This window comes from Lemur catta, chromosome 15 (assembly GCF_020740605.2).
Source record: "Lemur catta isolate mLemCat1 chromosome 15, mLemCat1.pri, whole genome shotgun sequence".
Lineage (NCBI taxonomy): Eukaryota > Metazoa > Chordata > Mammalia > Primates > Lemuridae > Lemur > Lemur catta.
The window spans coordinates 14,377,937-14,395,979 of NC_059142.1; the positions used below are offsets into that span (position 1 = coordinate 14,377,937).

The 18,043-nt window shown below is 56.5% G+C and overlaps 1 protein-coding gene across 1 annotated transcript in view; it reads right to left on the minus strand.

Annotated features, from left to right (window-relative positions):
* Window positions 1-18,043, minus strand: part of SPNS2 (sphingolipid transporter 2) — a 35,834-nt gene that overhangs the window by 7,264 nt on the left and 10,527 nt on the right. Inside the window, exons 2-5 of the mRNA XM_045526038.1 lie at window positions 15,427-15,492; window positions 5,278-5,414; window positions 841-992; window positions 510-576 (exon numbers count right to left, since the gene is read on the minus strand). Coding sequence (XP_045381994.1) covers window positions 510-576; window positions 841-992; window positions 5,278-5,414; window positions 15,427-15,492 — 422 coding nt within the window. The remainder of the gene's footprint in view (window positions 1-509; window positions 577-840; window positions 993-5,277; window positions 5,415-15,426; window positions 15,493-18,043) is intronic.

The following is an 18,043-nucleotide window of genomic DNA, read 5'->3' on the forward strand; positions in this document are numbered from 1 at the left end:
AACACTTTGTCTTAAGCTTCCGCTCCTCCAAGAGACTGGGGATCTCTGTTTCCTCCGATTGCACTGTCCTGCGGCCTTGGTCACTCGCCCCGAACCCTCCGGCGAGACAGGAAGTGGCTCCAGACCCTGGGGGCCCCACACAGAGGTCTTGTCCCAGCCTTACACTAGCAGAGCCCCAGGGCTCGAGCAGGAAGCACCACCGTGGACCTGGAATTTCCTGACATGGTGGGAGGAGAATCCTTGGTCCTCTCAACCTGGGACGCCCAGGGTGGAAGATTCCAACCCTCAGACTGAGGGTGGCCGGGCTGTGACTCTCTCGCCCCACACCTGAGCTCCCTGACACCTCAGTCTGGACTAATCTAGAAGGGCAAGGACTTCAGAGCCCAGGCTGGTGAGGGAGGAAGACTGGGGGTTGCAGCCTGGGCTCTAGGCTAGGTTGGAATCTCTGGGCAACTCTGGGACAAGAGCCGGACTAGGGGTACACTCGTGGGCGGGGACCTAGGGCTTACCCTCAAGGCCCAGTGCCAGTCCCCAGCTGCCTGCTTCACGCTGGAGCCAGTGATGTAGCCCAGGCCGCTGCAGAGAAGACGGACATGTGTCAGGTTGGGCAGGATGGGGGCTGGGGGCAGGGAACGCTCGCTGGTCTACAAGGCAGGCCCCCCCGACCCTCCCAGCCAGCTGGCCAGGGAGCAGGTCCAGGCGTTTCTCCAAGGCTGCCGCCACATGTTCAGTTAGCTGAGGGCACCTGCCTGGGCCGGAACCCCAGGGGGAGGGAGTGCTCAGAAGTCCGAGGGACCTCGCCCGGATCCTCACCCAAACCCTGGCATCTCCCGCTCTCACCTGCCCAGCGGGATGGCGAAGTAGAAGACAGACAGCATGAGCGTGCGCGTGTTCTTGGTGAAGAGGTCGCCGATGATGGTGGGTGCGATGGTGGAGTAGCTGGCCTCCCCGATGCCCACCAGCCCCCGGGACAGGACCAGCAGCCAGAAGTACTGTGGGAGAGGGCAGAGAATGCTGGGGGCCCGCCCGCTCCTCCTCATCCTCGCTCCCTCCTGCTCGTCCTTGCTTCCCACTTTGCTCCCCTCCCCCACACGGTCCAGGAGCAGGGAGAGGAGGGAGCCCACCCTTGCCTCAGCCAAGACTACACCCCCAGGCCACTCTGGGCCTCAGTTTGCCCCTCTGTATAGTGGGTCTGATGGGCATGGCTGGCACAGTGCTGGGGTGGGACTGGACAGGCCCCTCTGTCCCCATAAGCACTGGGGACGTAAGCCTGCATCTCCACCACCCCACCAGCTGGGAGACCTCCGCCCTGGTTCTGGCCTTGCCTCAGGAGCCACAAGTCACCCCCCACCCCCCCCACACTGTGTCCCTTGCCTAACCAGGGTGGCTGAGCCAACCCTGGCAGCACTGGAGGGCCCAGCGTGAATGGGGAGGGGGCAGGACAGCCCAGGGGGCTCAGAGCTCCCCCGATACACACATCAAAGGACAAAGCCCAGCTGAGCCAGGAAGGGTGGGGCCATGCCAGCTGCTGGTGGCAGTCCCCCTTTGATGTGGACCTGTCCCCTCCGTCCCCCAGCTGCCCAGGGCCTGAGAACCCAGCCTGGTCATCGTTCCCCAGCCCCACCCGGACCACCCATCTGGCCAGCAGCGCTCACATCCAGCCCTCCCCCGGGTCTCTCGGACCCCCCCCATCTGCCCACCTTGCTCCTGGCCCCTTGTGCCCGCAGGTGCCACCCACTGTCTCTGACCCCTCGTTCTGATGCCTGTAGCTGTTTCACCCTGTCACTGTCCCACCCTGTCACTGTCCCCATCTTCCTCTCCTCCCTTGGCCCCAAGCCTCCGTTTCTCTCCCTGGGAAACCATCTGCCCACAGCCTTGGCCTATTTCTCCGCTGGGCTGTTTGTCTCGTTTGTATTGATTTATATCAGCTTTTCTGCATCCCAGGGATCGATCCTGTATGATCTGTGTTTTTGTCATCCTTCTTTCAACCTTGTGGAGAGTTTCAGCACACGGGGGCTTCGGGTTGTTTTGTTTCATTTGATGCTGTCGAATCTGTTGATTTTTCCTTAATGGCTTCTGGATTTCAGGAAGGCCTACTCCATCCCAAAATTATAAAGACATTCTCCTACGCTGTCTGTTTGGTAGATTTTAGAGAGAGAAGGAGGATGGGAGAGACCCCTCCGGGCATCGTCCTCAGTGCGCTGGCGGCAGGAGGGCTCCTGTCCCCCCCCAACCACCCCCGGGAACCTGCTTTATCCCGCCTCTGTCGTGAACACACAGGCACAGACGAACATCAAAGGAGCCACGCCACGCGTCTCAGCCCGCAGCCTCCCTTCCCTGTCAGTCTTGCTGAATCCCACGCGTGCTGGTTAATAAAGATCTGGTTCCTTCTTTGGCTGTCGAGGGTCTCACAGTATGAATACAGCCCGTTTAACTGTGCACGCCCAGGGCTGGTCACTTAGATTGCTTCCCTCTTTTTTTCTATCACAGGACTGCAATGAACGTCCTTGCATGCCGCGTCCAGACGCGGGAGCTTCTCTCTTGGGTCTGAACCTCCAAGCAGAAGGCTGGGGCGCGGCGGGTTAGTGTTACGATATCCTGCCATTTCGCTCTCCAGAAACGCCACCAATTTACACTCCCGCCAGCAGGGCTGCGGCCCCGGTTCCCCACAGCTTTAATAACACTTGGTATTGTCAACCTTTTCAATTGCTGCCCATCTGATGGGTGCGAAATGGTATCTCATTGTGGTTTCAATTTGCATTTCCCCGATTACTCCAGAGTCTGAGCGGGTCTGAGCACCGACTCTTCTTACACGTATTGGTCGTTTGAGTATCTTCTCCTGGAATTGCCCGGAACTGTCCTTTGCCCGTTTTTCTGTTAGGTTATCTTTTTCTCATTGATTTATAGATTTCAGAATTTGCTCTGTGCCTGACTTTCACTTACCTGGAATTTATTCTGCAGTGTGGTTTGAAACACAGACCAAACTTGTTTTTTCAAAGCAGGTGGACAGCCCGTTCTCCCCAAACCACTTGCTTGAGACGCGACTTTCATCCTACGCTAAATCCCCATAGAACTACAGGACTCCGTTTCATTGATCTTAGTCTAGCCCTCTGCTGTTTTAGTCGGAATAGCTGTATTTTGATAACTGATAGGGCAAATCCCTTTTCATTGTTATTTTTCACAATGTTCTTGGCTGTTCCTGGGCATTTTCTCAGAATCGCATTGCCGAGGTCCACCAAACCCCCCGGGACTCCGACTGTGCCTGCTATGAATTTACAGATTAACTGGGGTGACTTGTCTGTTTCTCTCTCTGCCTCTGCTCCTCTTCTCTCCCCACCCACCTTCTCCCTCTGCACACGAAGAGGGGGGCCCAGCCCGGGCATCGTGGTCCTGGACTTACTGGTCAGTCCCAGAAGCGGCCCCAGAGGTCAGCAACCAGGGGCCTGGCCAGGCACAAGATGAGGCCCAGAGGGGTCCTAGAGGCTTCTGGTCCTGTTCCTGTGTTTTTGTTTTTGTTTTTTTTTTTTATTTTAAGAGAGAGGATCTCTGTCACCCAGGCTGGAATGCAGTGGTGTGATCAGAGCTCACTGCAGCTTCGAACTCCTGGGCTCAAGTGATCCTCCTGCCTCAGCCTCCCAAGTGGCTGGAACTACAGGCATGCACCACTATGTCCTACTAATTTTTTTTTTATATTTTTAAAAATAAATTTAGGGGGTACAAGTTGAATTCTGTTACTCAACTAATTTTTCTATTTTTTGCAGACACAGGGTCTCACTGTGTTGCCCAGGCTGGTCTCGAACTCCTGGCCTCAAGTTATCCTCCCACCTCGACCTCCCAAAACACTAGGATCATAGACATGAGCTACCATACCTGGCCCAGGTCTTGTTTTTGACTGTGGCCGCCAGGCTCCACTGGCCAGTCTGGGCTTGGAGGTCACCAGGCCTGACGCTCCTCCATGAAGCTGCCCCAGGAAGCACAGTTGCCTCCTGCAAACCTGCAGATTCTCTCTGCCCTCCCTCCAAGCTCCCTTCCACCAACCCCAGTCTGACCCCACCCCTGTCCCTCTTCAAACTCTTCCAGGGCTCCACACTGCCCTGGGAGGAAGCCCAGGCCCTCTGTCGCTGCCTTCCTTCACAGCCAAACACGATCCTCCTCTTTCTTTCAACACATGCCACCATCTCTGCCTCTGTGGGTTTGCTCCCTCTGCCCCTGCTGTCTTCACCAAGAGGCCTAATCTCCCAGTCCTGCCTACCTCGCTCAAATGCCACCTCCTCCAGGAAGCCTTCCCTGACCACGTGGATTTCAAGAGACCGCCCTCTCTTCAAGGAGGGCTCTCAGCACTTTGTCTGCACATCCTGAAGGCTCTGAGCTCCTTTCACATCTTCCTACCCCCGAGCCTCGGTGCTCCCAAGGACAGGGCCAGACTGAAAGCTCCTTGAGGACAGATCCTGATCTTCTCCCCTTCTTCCTCCATCTCTCTCAAAAGCAGCCATCATGTGATTATCTACCCTCTGCTTGAATACCCCTAGTGGTGGGAAACTCACTACCTCACAAGCAACATAGTTCCTCTCTGGAAGAAAGAACAGAAATATGATTTGTTGAACACCTGTCACGTTCCAGGGTCCGGACATTCATTAGCTCAGTCATTTCTCATAAGAAACCTTCAAGTTGGGAGGTATTAGCCCCATTTTAAAGATGAGGAAACTGGGGCTCAGAGAGGTTAAGTAAGTTTTTTCCAGGTCACAAAGCTGAATGGGCAACAGTTGAGATATTCAAATCCAGGACTGTAAGAGCCAAATGAGAAATGTCTTCTTTATGTTGAATTGATGTTTTCCTCCCCGGCACTTTTACCCAAGGAATTAGCTGAGCAAACTGAGCAAGAACCAGAGAGGGATAGTGACTCACCTGGGTTCACACAGCCAGGTAGCGGCAGAGCCAGGACTGGAGCCCAGGGTCCTCGCTCCTAGGCCAGACTTGCTCGCCCTGTCCCTTGCATCCCAGCACCCGTCCCAGATCAGAGGGCAGCTCAGAAAGTCAGGACGCCACACAGGGCTGCGAGTCCCTCAGTTCAGGCAGGGAGAAGCCCTAACTACAAGGCTGGTTTACAGACGTACCCAAAGACCCCCTCATCCCTCTGCACCGGGAAGACGCTGTCTGGGGTTCAAGCCCCAGGCTGGACTAACACAGGCCAGTGAGACTCGCCACCCACTGGAAGGACCAGGACACGGGGGATGGGACGAGCAAGGACGCCGGGTGGGAAGCCAGGGCGGGCCTCACCTGCTGGGGGATGAAGGAGCTGGAGAAGGTCACTGCCGACCAGAAGAAAATGCCACAGCTGAGGATCACCTTCCTGTTGAAGCGGTCGCCCAGGTAGCCGAAGATGGGGGCAGCCACCATGAAGCTGCAGATGAACACTGTGCAGGGAGAGGGGAGCTTGAGGGGCAGCACAGGGTCCCCTGGCTGGGCCCAGCTGCCCATACCACCCTGGCCTGAGGCCACGTGCCTGTGAGACAAAGCCCAGCTCGGGCCAGGGACCCAGGAAGCAGCTCAGAGAGGGGCCACCTCCACCGGGCCCATGCCCAGGGGATGCGAGAAAGGGCTTACTGGGTCCTCTCTAATGCAAAGTCCAAAGTTTGTCCAGTTTTGGGTGAGCCCTGTTTGGGTAGTTTTTATTTTTTATTTATTATTATTTTGTAGAGATGGGGTCTCACTGTGTTGCCCAGGCTGGTCTCAAACTCCCGGGCTCAAGCGATCCTCCAACCTTGGCCTCCCAGAGTGCTGGGATAACAGGCATGAGCCACCACACCTGGCCAACCTTTTAAAAGAGTAAAGATCTATTTATTGAGTGCTTTCTATATGCCAGGCCCTGCTCTGGGGGCTCACCACATAGTATCTTGTGTATCTTTCCAACCCCTCTCCCACCTCACAGACCAGGAGACAGACTCAGAGAGGGAAAGTGACATGCCCAAGGCCCCACAGGCAGTAAACGTCCCAATGGAGATTTGTCCCCATCTGTCTGGCTCCAGAGTCTGTATCCCTTATACTTTGTCACATTACACTCATACTTGGGAAAGAGGATCAGAGAAGGGAAGAGATCTACCCAAAGACACACAGCAAATCAGGGCAGAGCTGGACCAGAAACCCCAGGTCTCACACCTGCCAGATCACACAGCCACCCTCACTCCCAGTGAGCTGTAAAGGCTTTTCTGACAGTTGAAAACACTGTCATCTATTTATTCATCCACCCATCCCTCCATCCAACCATCCATTCATTTGACAACTTTTTTTTAGTGCCTACAATGTATCTGGCACTGTGGCACTGTTTTAGGTGTTTGGGAGACAGCAATAAATAAAACAGACAAAAAGTCCTGCCCTGTGGATCCTTCATTCTGGTAAGGAGAAACTGACAATAAATCCATAACATAGGAAGTCAGATGGTGACAAGTGCTATAGAAGGTGAGAAAGGTGAAACAGAAGCTGGGAAGCATGAATGTGAGAGAGAGAGAGAGAGAGCAGATGCCACAATTTACAATAGAGGGATAGAGAAGGTGACATGTCAACAAAGTCTTAGAGGAGGTAAGGAAATAAATCATGCAAATATTGGGATAAGAACAGCAAGTGCAAAGGCCCTGGGGCAGGAGTGTACTTAGCATGTTGGAGGAACAGGAAAGAGGCCGGAGTGGCTGGAGTGAAGGGGTAGGAGATAAAGTTGACAGGCCAGGTAGGGTATGGCCTTGTGGCCCACTGTGATGACCACGGCTTCCATGGGTGAGAAAGGAAAACACCAGAGGATGCTGAGCAAAGGAGTGATGGGGCCTGGCTTTGTTCTTTCCCCAGAACAAGAGAGCAGCAGACTTTTAGAGGACGCCATGGGGGAGCCACCGTCAGTGATGGAAGTGAGCTTGGAGGTCCCAGGTGGGATGAGGCCCAGAACAACATGGGGCAGACCCTGGGTCACACAGCGAGGCAGCCCCCATCCCTCCCCCCGGGAGGCAGTCCCACAGCTGACGGGCAGATGGCCAGACAAAGGCCGGGGTGGGCAGCCAGGGCAGCCAGTGGCTGGCCTCTGACCGCCGGGCTGAATGTGTGCGTGGTCTCGGCTGCTCCCCCGCGGACCTGAGTCCCTGGTGAGGCGGGACTGGGAGAAGAGAAAGGCAGGGGAGGAGGGAGGGATGGAGGGAGGGGGGCAAGGGGCGAGAGGGCTGGGCAGAGGTGCCTGGACTGGGCTGGAGGGGCGACTGCCCCTCTTCAACCCCAGCAAGAGCAGGCCGGTGAGTGTGCACGGGTGGTCGGGGGCGGGAGGAGACCTGTTAATCCCAACTCTGTGCGATTTGGGGCCTTGGGCAGAATCGGCACAGAGGTACCCAAGTGGGCACCTGAGACACACTGCCTGGGCTGGAAATCGGCTCTGTTCCTTCCTGGCTGGTAACCTTAGGTCACAGCCTTTCTGTGTCCCCACTTCAGTGGTGTGCTGGTAAATGTTTAACAGCTGGCTCTCTGAACAAGGGGCTGGGGCGCCCTGACGTAGTGTAGTGTTTGCTAATTTTCTTGGTATACATACTCCCACCATGGCTGATTCCAAGCCACCAAAATAATGTCACTGATGAGAGTTGGGAAGATCGGTAGTAACACCCCTTTGTATAGTGTTTCTACCACACGGATAAAATAGACATCATTAACCTCAAGACTACAGATAATAGTTAAGGGAGTAAATTAATTAGGAAGTGGTGACTCTTGAGTATTTATTACCTTTGTTTTTAATATAAATTATTTAATCGTAAGTTTAAATAATTTAGTTTTTAACAATGGTTGTGTTTAACAAGCAGCTCACACAATTCCTGAAAATTTGACAATCGACTCCCAGGAGCCAGTATAAACAAGCTCAGGCACGCCAACTTCCTCATCTGAAAAATGAAGATAAAAATAGCGCTCTAAGGTTGCCCCGAGCACTGGGCAAGATAGCGTAGGTAACGTGCTCAGTGCCACTCCCTGCCCGGAGTGGGCCAGCCTCGGTCAACATTCGGCCCTTGTTTGCATTAGCCAAGGCAGAAATTATTTCCTCACACCTAGAGAAAGAATTTTTCCTGCTGGGCCTGCCTCTCAGGACTGGCCTGAGATCAGATCAGGATGTGGGCAGGAAGGAGATTTCCAGTCGCATGGGGACTTACGCATGTTGGGGGGAGGAGAGAGAATTGTTCTTTCTGTGCCTGTCTGTGTTAGGTAGGGAATGGACAGAAAGAATCACAGTAGGAGCTGCCTCCTGTGTGGCCAGCTTAAAAGGCTAAAATGCTGAGGAACCAGCAAGGAGCACCAGCTCCTGCCAGGATAGTGAAGGGAGGCTTCGTGGAGATGGTGATGTCAAAGCTGGGCATTGAAGCATGCATAGGAGTTTACCATGATGCTAATACTTAAAATCAACATATATGAAAATATAAATTCCAAATCTTTTAAGCAATAGTGTATGATAGTTAATGATGTATAATGCTTATTGTTAATAATAACTACAATGATCATTTATGGAGCACTTATTACAGGCAAGGCCCCGGGATGCACCCTTGACATATGCACAGATTATCTCTGTTGAGCCTCACTGTTGTCTTCATCTTACAGAGGAGACAATACAGGCTGAAAGAAATGATGTCACACAGCTAGTGTGTGGCCGAGCCAGAATTTAAACCCCAGTTTGGCAGACTCCAGAGTCCTTGCTCTAAATCACATCACAGACTGCCAGGCTGGGAAGGGGGAAGGTCCCAGCTGATGTTCCCAAGGTCAGAGAAAGTTCACGGTGTGTTGGGGACAGCAAGGGGACAGGTCAGGCTGCAGCATGAGAAGGCTATGGAGGAAGCAGGGGGAGAGGAGGCCGTGGAGGGAGAGCTGGGCCCTAAGGACCAGGGCTGGGTTTGGTTTTTAGAGGGCAACAGAGAACCACAGCATGCTCCGTTCTCCCACATCAAGGTGGGGCACTTGAAGAAGTCCCCAGTGGGTGGGTGGAGAGGCGCTGAAGTGATGTGACCCCAGCCACCCTGGTCCATCCCCTCCCGACTACCCACAGTGGAGCAGGAAGGGCAGCCCCTCCAGGCTCTTTGGACCCCTGGCTTTCTGCCTGCTCGTTCAGGTGGGCGGCAGCCCCCAGGACCGTAGGTGAACTCCTGTCCGAAGCAGGCACACCTCGTCCCCACCTGCTGGCCCCCGCCTGACACACGAAACCAAGCACCTACATGCCCTTAGCCCATCAAAGCTTCCCCATGTCTGTCCCCATTTTACAGCTGGGGCCACTGAGTCTCCAAGAGGGGGAGGAACTTGCTCAAGATGACATAGTGAGTCAGGCAGGGACACTCTGGCCCACCGCCTGCCCCTCTGTGCCTTCCCCTTGGGGACCAGGGAGTCCAGAGTCGGGAGGGAGGTGGGATCCCTCTTGGCCGCCCTCCGCTCCACTCAGGGCAGACAGGAGGGAGGATCCCCCCTGGCCCTCTGGGATGTCACAGGCCAGCGGAGGGGCCTGAACACAACCAGGGTGGGGATGTGGGAGAATGTTCCCAGCAGAAGGAACAGCACAGGCAAGGCCTGCACGAGTGACCCGCGTCCCGCGGGTCACAGAGGCTCACCCAGCCAGCAGGCAGCTCTGCTGGAAAGAAAGAGCAGCCCAGGCGGGGCCCCCAGGCTAGAAGCTTCCCCTGCCCACCACCCCCCAACCCCGTGGTCTTTGTTTGTTCGAGCTTTCTGGGCAGACCGGCTGCCCCACCCCTGGTTTGGGCAGCTCCCGCAGGAGGACATCCTGTGGTGGGGGCGTGGGGAAGCCCTCGCTCCGCTCACGTGTGCTGAGCCCACAGGTCTGGGACAATGGAGCTGCGGGGCAGGGAGCCAGGCCCAGGGGGCAGGGCCGCGGACAGCAGGGTGGGAGGAGTGAGAGCCGCCCGCCACCCCTCCACCTCACCCCTCCTCCTCACAGCGCTGGGTGGCCCAGAGCTCAGAATAACCCCGTGGGGGATTCCACGTCCTGGAAAGCAGCCCCAGGACCCCTGTCCATAGTGGGGGCAGCCACCCTCACCGTACACATGGCCTATTTGACCCCAGAAGGTGGTTTTGGAGCAGGCGAGGGCAAGGTCTGAGCTGGGGAGCCCTGGGCACCCACTCTGTGGCCTTGGAACCTGTATTTGGCCCCAGCCTGGGCTGAACCAGGGCTATTGTCACAAAGTCCAGATTCTGGCTGACCTGTCATTTGGAGAAGAGCCGCCATCCTCCACATCCTGTGGGCAGGGAGGATGCTCAGGCGTGCGTGGGGCGGGGGTCAGGCTCTGCCATCCACGGGCCAGCCGAGGCCAGCCAAGCCAACGCAGAGCACTCAGGACAGCTGGCCCATGGGAGCCTGAAAGCCCACCATGCTCAGACTTCCTGCTGGGAGAATGGGAACCACCTCCTCCTTTAGCCCTTCCTCAGGATATAAACCCTGTGTCGGCCCCTCAGGCCTCAGGGAGAATGAGGTTCTTGGACCTCCCTTTGAGTGGCAGGACCCTGGGGGACAGCCACAGGGGCTGCCAGCGTTGCCTTCAGAACCAAGTCCGCGAAAGCTGGAGGATGTCACCATGCCGGCCAAAGACAGGAGGGAGAAAGGCCAGAAGGAGACTCAGCCCCAAAGCAGAGGCACTGTCTAGTTTCAGTCTGAGCTGGCTCTTCCTCTATCCCCCCTATCCCCCCTCTGCCCCCCTCCCCACCCCCATCCTGGCACTTCCTCATGACCCCACAAACCCCAGCCCTGGGGCTCCAGCCTCCTCTGCCATTCATTCCTACACGTGGCCCCAGAGTGAACATCCTGATACACGTATCTTACACAGATGTGCTCCAAAACCTTCTCTGGCTCCCCACTGCCCCAAGACAAAATCCAGTGCTTATCCTAGCCTTCAAGCCTTTCACAGTCAGGCCCACTGTCCAGGCTTCGCTCCCTCCATTCTCCCCACACTCCAGCCCATGGCTAACAAACCACAGGTCACTAAAGCCAGGCACTGTCACAAACAGCCTGCACTCTCACTCCCTCCTCCTCCCTGTGCTGCATTTATGATCTCCTCGGGTCCATCTTCTAATTTGCTTATTTTCTCTTCAACTGGGTCTAATCTACTCATTAACTCATCTAATCATTAATTTTTTATTTCAATACTTATATTTTTTATTTCTTGAATTTTTGAATATTAGTTTAAACATTTCTCTGTGCTTTTTTCATAATGTGCTATTCTTTTTTGGTGGGGACAGGGTCTCGCTCTGTCATCCTGGCTAGAGTGCAGTGGCGTCAGCCTAGCTCACAGCAACCTCAAACTCCTGGGCTCCAGCAATCCTCCTGCCTCAGCCTCCCGAGTAGCTGGGACTTCAGGCACACACACCACCACACCCGGCTAATGTTTCTATTTTTTGTAGAGACGGGATCTTACTCTTGCTCAGACTGGTCTATTTCTGTCTTATAAATCCTACCCTTTCCTTTAGAGCTTTGAAAATTAAGCATACCTAATTTTAAAGTTCCTGTAAGATGAGTCTATTCTTTGCACTTCTTCAGTCTGTTTTCCCATTTCCGGGGCTGACTGACTCCTTCTCACAGAGGTGAAATTCCTGTGTGTTCTATTAATTTTCAATTTGAGTTTGGCTCTGGTGGGAATTGTCACCTGTGTCCCCTCTAGGTTCTGGGTTATGAAGGCTTCCCTACAGAACATTTGGGATTTACTTCCACTGGGGTCCCTGGAAACAAAAAGCCTGCATGGGGTGGGGAGTGGAAGCCGCAGGACTGGACAGAGCAGGACTGGAACTAGGCTCTCTGCATAAATCCAGAGCCAGGAAGGAAATGTCCATCCATGAAAGGGAGCTCCACCAGAAAAACCACCCACCAGCCTGGGGACACAGCTTGGGATCAGGGAGCTTGGGTAGAAACTGAATCACCCATGTGACACTGGAACCCAACCCTGCGTTGCCCAGTCCTCAGAGTGAGGAAACCCCAAGTCTGGAAACTGGGCCAGACTGATGACACTTTGATGAATCCGGCTGATGAGTACATGGAAGTTTGTTGTAGTATTCTCTAATTTTTGTAATTGCTTAGAATTTTTCATGATAAAAATGTTTGTATTAAAAGTACTATAACAAGCTTCTACATATCTGGTCCCTAAACAGTCTGTCTCACTCGGCTTCAATTCCAGCTCCCACTCCAGATTTTTGAGTTCAGCTCTTTGCTTTTGGCATCTGGGAATTTCCCTGTTAGCTTCAGCTTTCAAGCTCAGTTATGTAATTTAAACATGTTTTCTTGGCATATTTTATCTAGCTTTTTTTTTTTTTGAGACTGAGTCTTGCTCTGTCACTCTGGGTAGAGTGCAGTGGCGTCATTGTAGGTCCCACTGCAACCTCAAACTCCTGGGCTCAAGCAATCCTCCTGCCTCAGCCTCCCCAGTAGCTGGGACTACAGGCGTATGCCACCATGCCCAGCTAATTTTTCTATGTTTAGTAGAGATGGGGTCTCGCCCTTGCTGAGGCTGATCTTGAACTCCTGAGCTCAAGCGATCCTCCTACCTTGGCCTCCCAGAGTGCTAGCATTACAGGCATGAGCCACCGTGCCTGGCTATTTTATCTAGCTTTGAGGAGGAAGGAGGGTTTCACACATCTACTCAATCTGACACACTGACCGGAAGTCCTTTACCCTGAATGAACTCTAACTCATCCTTCAAAGCCCCACTCAAATGTCCCCTTCTCAGGGAAGTCTTCTCCACCTGCCACCAGCCAGAGCTAGGTGCACATGCTCTGTCATCCACTGTTCCCACAGTCCCTGTGTGCCCAGGTGGTGACTGGATAATACCTTTTCTGCTCCCACAGATAGAGGGAACCTACCTAAGGGCAGGCACTGAGGCTGGGCAGAGCCCAGCCAGGGCCTGCCGAGCAGCAGGTTCAGAGGCAGCTGCCCCTTTAGGTGTAGGCCACGGGGGATCCTGATCTCCCACAGCAGCAAGACCCAAGAGCTGTAACCTGCCGTGGGCTTTCACAGAGGCTCAGCTGTGCCTCCTGCGGGTGACTCGGGCCAGGCCTGAGCTGGCAATCTGCAAGGGGGCTTCCGAAAGTGGGTGCTTCCCCAACCCGAGGGGAAACAGCAGGGCAGGCCCAGGCCTAACCCTCAGTCACCCCCCACCCTGCCTCCAGGCCCAGCAGCCCCTGGTGCCCACAAATAAGCAGGCAGCCCCGCTCTCAGCGCTGGCCCTTTGATCTGGGCGAGCACCAGCACCTGGCTGGCGCCCTCCGCCTGGCTCCGACCTTATCGGGCTTGGGAAGACACAGGTGCCCGGGGCACAGGCCAATTAGGTGACTTGCCTAGCTGCCCACCGGTCTAGCTTGACCGGCTTCTCGGCTCGGATGCTCCTGGGATCCATCCCGGCTGCGCCGCAGGTAGGCGATAGGGTAAGGGCCACGGGATAAGGACTGGCAAGGTTCTGACGATGCTGGGCATTTCCAGCATGGCCCAGCGGCACCCACCCTGGGGACACTGAGACGCCAGACACTTGGCGGGCGGCATGTGCGGAGGCCGGGATTGGGGATCTCTCCGCCACGAGCCCTTACGCAAAAGCTGCTCCCCTCTGTCTCTTCATGTGGCAGGCGAAGCTGACAAAAGGACGCTGCAGGGTTACTGGGAGAATCAGCAAGATGATGCCTGTGAGTGACTTGCCCATTTCAAGCCGGGTCACCAGGGACTGCATGGCCTCTCATGAGCCAAGAGGCCAGCTGGGACATAACCATACAAGGAACCAGGGTGCTCGGACCCTCATGCCTGCCTTGGGGCCAATGCCCCCCTCACGCTCCACTCCCTGGGAGGCTGTGCTGGCCCTGACCTTGCTCAGTGGGGGTTAAATGGAGGGGTGCTCTGGGTAGAGCCTCACTCCAGATCAGTCAGCAAGGCCAGGGCCAGCAGGGGATGAGGCTCAGGCCAGGTCCCCCGTGACTCAGGGGCCATGCAGGGTGGGGGCTGGGCAGCTAGGCTCTCTCCCGCCCTTTCCTTGCCAGGCTGGCAGCCCATCCCCCTCCCGCACTCCCACCTGGCTTGAAATCCATCTTCCCGGCTTAGGTGCTGAGGTGCTGGTCACCACATGTGCAGAGCCCAGCAGGCCAGAAGGACCTGTCTGAGGCCGCAGCACGGCTGACTGGCTCTGTCCCAGCCAGCGAGGCCCAGGAAGGGGCAGCGGAGGGGGTTGGGCTCATGGCCCCCAGGTGATATCTGCCAGGGTTTACCGGATCACACAGCTTTGCCCACCCTAGCAGAGTCAGGCTTCGTTAAGCCCTGGAACCATCACGTCCCTATTTTCTGAGCCCCAAAGCCCCCTTCCAGGACATAAGGACAGCTGGCCTGGCAGGCTGAGTGGCCATGGCATTCTGTGAGCTCAGGAGGCATTGTGCAGACTGGAATGCCACCTAGACAGGTCAAGCAGGTTCCTGGACAGGCCCAGCTCACCCCACCCCTCCTTCCCAGGAAGGTGCAGGCAGGGGAGGGGGGTTACCACTAGAATGCAGACCAGGGACCTTCTCCCACCCAGCTGACTGGCCTCGCAGCCAGATGGACTCCAGGGTCAACGGCGCAGGGACAGGCAGGGACCAGGCCAGGGCCACACTGCAAGGCTGGGGCCAAGTCAGGACCAGGCCTCCTGCCCCAGCCCTGGGCTGCAGCACTGGACTGAGGTGTCCTGCTGAGGGCACAGCCTGCATGACCTCCGCTTGGCTCCTGTGGGGCCATGTGGGGGCAGGGCAGGGACAAGGGAGACATGGTCCCCGGAGGGGGTGTTGGTAGGCTAGGATAAGTGCCTAACAGCCTCCCACACTGCCCTGGCCCAATTTACAACAGCCTGGGGGACCCGGGCGCTGGCCCCGGCCACCCATCAGACGCTGGGCCCAGAGGAGAAGGGGGCAGGGGGCCTCAGCCCCAAGCCTAGGCCAGGACTCAGCATCTCAGGCGCCACTCTGGGGCTGAGCAGTGGCATTTTCACCTTGCCAGCTAGGAGGCGACTCCCAGGTTGATGGGGATGGAAAGAATGCAGGGAGGGCAGGGGATGGGAACACGGTCACCAAGGCTCTGCTGGTATTGCCCAACCCACTGGCGTAAGGAGTCCCCTTCACCAGCCGCAGGATGGAACCCAGATCACCCGGGCCCAGTGAGGCCCCAAGACCCAAAGGAAGGGTCCCTTTCATAGGCTCGGGCCTTTGACCTATACTCTCATTTATTTCCCACAACCCCCCAGGGCAGGTGTTATTCATTTTGTTACAAGAAAAGAGGCAGAGGCTCAGAGAAGCGGTGGCAATAGTGGGCTTCGGATGCCAAGCCCACGCCCTGTCTGGGGGTCCAGGCTGGAGAGGAGAGACCGGGGAGAGACAGGGCCAGCAGGAGGGAGACCCAAGACGCCAACACCCAGGCAGGGGGCTCACCTGACTGCAGCAAGCCGGCGCCGCGGTCCTTGACCCCAAAGTGCTGCTGGATGTCCAGAAGGACGCCTGCAGGGAGACAGAGGTGCTCACTGGCCATGTCTGATGCCGGGGTGGCCACACTGCCCCACCCCACCTGGCGACCCTGGGCCAGCCTGGCCCCGTCTGCAGAACTCCCACCCTGCTGCAACCTCCACCCTGCCCACGCTGGCCAGACTTCCCTCCTGTCCCCAGTGGGGCCTCTCTTGCTCAGCCTGGGGACAGGATCCCACCCCTCACTCCGCACTGCAGGGGCCTGAGGGCAGAGATAGGAGAGGCTTCTCTGGGGTCACGCAGCCCGGTGGGCAGCCACACCTATCTGCCAGCCGGGGCCTCTTGCCCACCTGTGGCCCAGCCTTGGATCGGGTGCTGGGACCTGCGCAGCAGACGCAGGCCCTGCCCTCGGGGTGACCACCAGGCCCACAGCCCAGAGAGCACTGGGCAGGCCTGAAAGCTGCAGGGAGTCCTCTGGCCAGGGAGGGGGCAGGGTGGCTCGCAGCAACACACACCGGCTCACCTGCCCATGCGCACGAACGCATACACGTGCATACACACACACTCATCCCAGCTGTCCTCGGGATGATGACCAGGACCCCCCATTGCCAGGCAGAGGAGCTGGGACCCAGAGCGAAGCAGGCAAGGCTCCGGGCCTGCTTCCTTGGGGGAAGGGCATTCCTTGAGGCCACACCTGCTCCCAGTCCCAGCTACCTCTGTTTTCTTTCCCATTAGGCCTATGCGTGTCAAGGGAGAGAACTAGAACATCTAGAAACCACCCACAGCTGCCAACAGACAGAGCCGTGACCGCGTGGTGGGGCCGGCAGGATCCTGGCCCTCTCCCGCCTCTCGGGGCACTCAAGCAGGGCTCCTGAGGGGACCCCAGGGGCCCCTGCCTCAACTCATCTCTGAGGACAGCGGGATTCACGGGCCACCGGTCAGAGCTGCTATGCCCACAGCACATCTGCACTGAGAAGGGACAGGTGAGAAAGGAGGAGGAGACAAGGCCTTGCCCCTGGGAGCCCTCCATACGGGGGACAGAGGCCTTTGGGGGATGCCCAGATGGGGGACATTCATCATCAGGATGGCAATGACGACAGCATTAAAAATAACGACGGCTTGCATTATTGAGCGTTAAATGCTTATTTCATCCTCATACAGCCTTAGAAGGCTGGTACTACTATCCCCTTGACAGATGAGGAAACTGAGGCATAGAAGGTTAAGCCGTGTGTTCAAAGTCACACAACAGGGAAGCGGGGGGAAGTGGGATCTCCGAGCACTGTATGAGGGTCCCGTCCCATCGCTGGGGCTGGGGGCACAAAAGGGGCGAGGAGGATGGAATGTCCCTGTCCCTCCTGAGACCCAGGCTGGAATGCTGAGTGATGTCCCAGGATGCAGGGCCAGACTGGTTGATGTCCTCGCAGCCTGGCAGCCCAGAGAAGCTGGCTCCCTCCTTGTTAACGCCCTGAGTGGATTCACCATAATTACCCATAATGAAGAGGCTGTGTGAGGCCCAGTTAATGACTTAATAACCAAGGCGGGCTGTGGCTTTGCCTTGAAGGCAGAAGCCAGGGGCCGGTCCCAGGCTGTGGATGGCAAGGCCACTAGTGGAACGTGCAAGGTGCCCCGACCCAGCCTCAGAGTCCCATCAGGGCCTGCAGGCTGCAGGTTCAGCCCTGCGAACCCCACCCTCCAGCCTCGCTGCTCAGGACACCACTGCCCACCCCCCACTCCAGGCACCCCGAACTGCTCACAGCCCGACCCATGCACTTCCTCTTCTGTCCTGGTACAACCTTGTCAGCTGTGCTAATTCCTGCTGCTCCTCCAAGTCCAGTCCAGACACCACCTGAAGCCCTAAGACGTGAATTCATCTGTCATACGGCGCATTAGGTGTTGGAGGTGAGATTTGAAACCAGGTCTGTTGCCAAAAGCCAAAGCGTGTTCTCCTGCCACGCCGCCTCGGCATGCCTCGGGGGCCTCCAGCCCCCAGCTCTGCACACAGCCGGCCCGCAGGGACTGTCCATGGAGTGGATGCAGAGACAGATGCATGAGTGTCACCTCATCCCCCTCTAGCAAGGCAGGGGCCATGAAGAGTCACCTCCAGGACCCAGAACAGGGACTGTTGTGATTTTGGTGTTGGGTGGATGAAAGGATGCGTGGAGTCAGGAGGTGGCAGGGGGGTCCCCATTCATAGCTCAGAGGAGGGACATGGATCTGCAGGAACCAAAGGCTCACTTTCTGGGAGGGAGGCCGTGTCAAAAGTGGCTATAATGAAGGTGTCACATGTCCACAGCAAATCACTACACTCTCGCTTCCTCCCTGCAGCACATCCCAGCTACTCAACTATACACTTCCCCATCCACAACTTCAAGCACCAGCATTTGCCTCTGCCTCCAGGAAGCCTTCCTGGACTTCCTCCACCACACAGTGCTCCTGGTAGGGGGAGGAGAATTTCTCCACATCTAGATGGGCATCTAAGGTCTCGGGGAAGTCCTGGGCAGTTCCCAGGACACAGGAAGTTTTGGATACTCCCAACCGACCACTCCCTGGCCCCCAGTCTTGGGTCTGAGGTCTGAGCTCTAGGAAA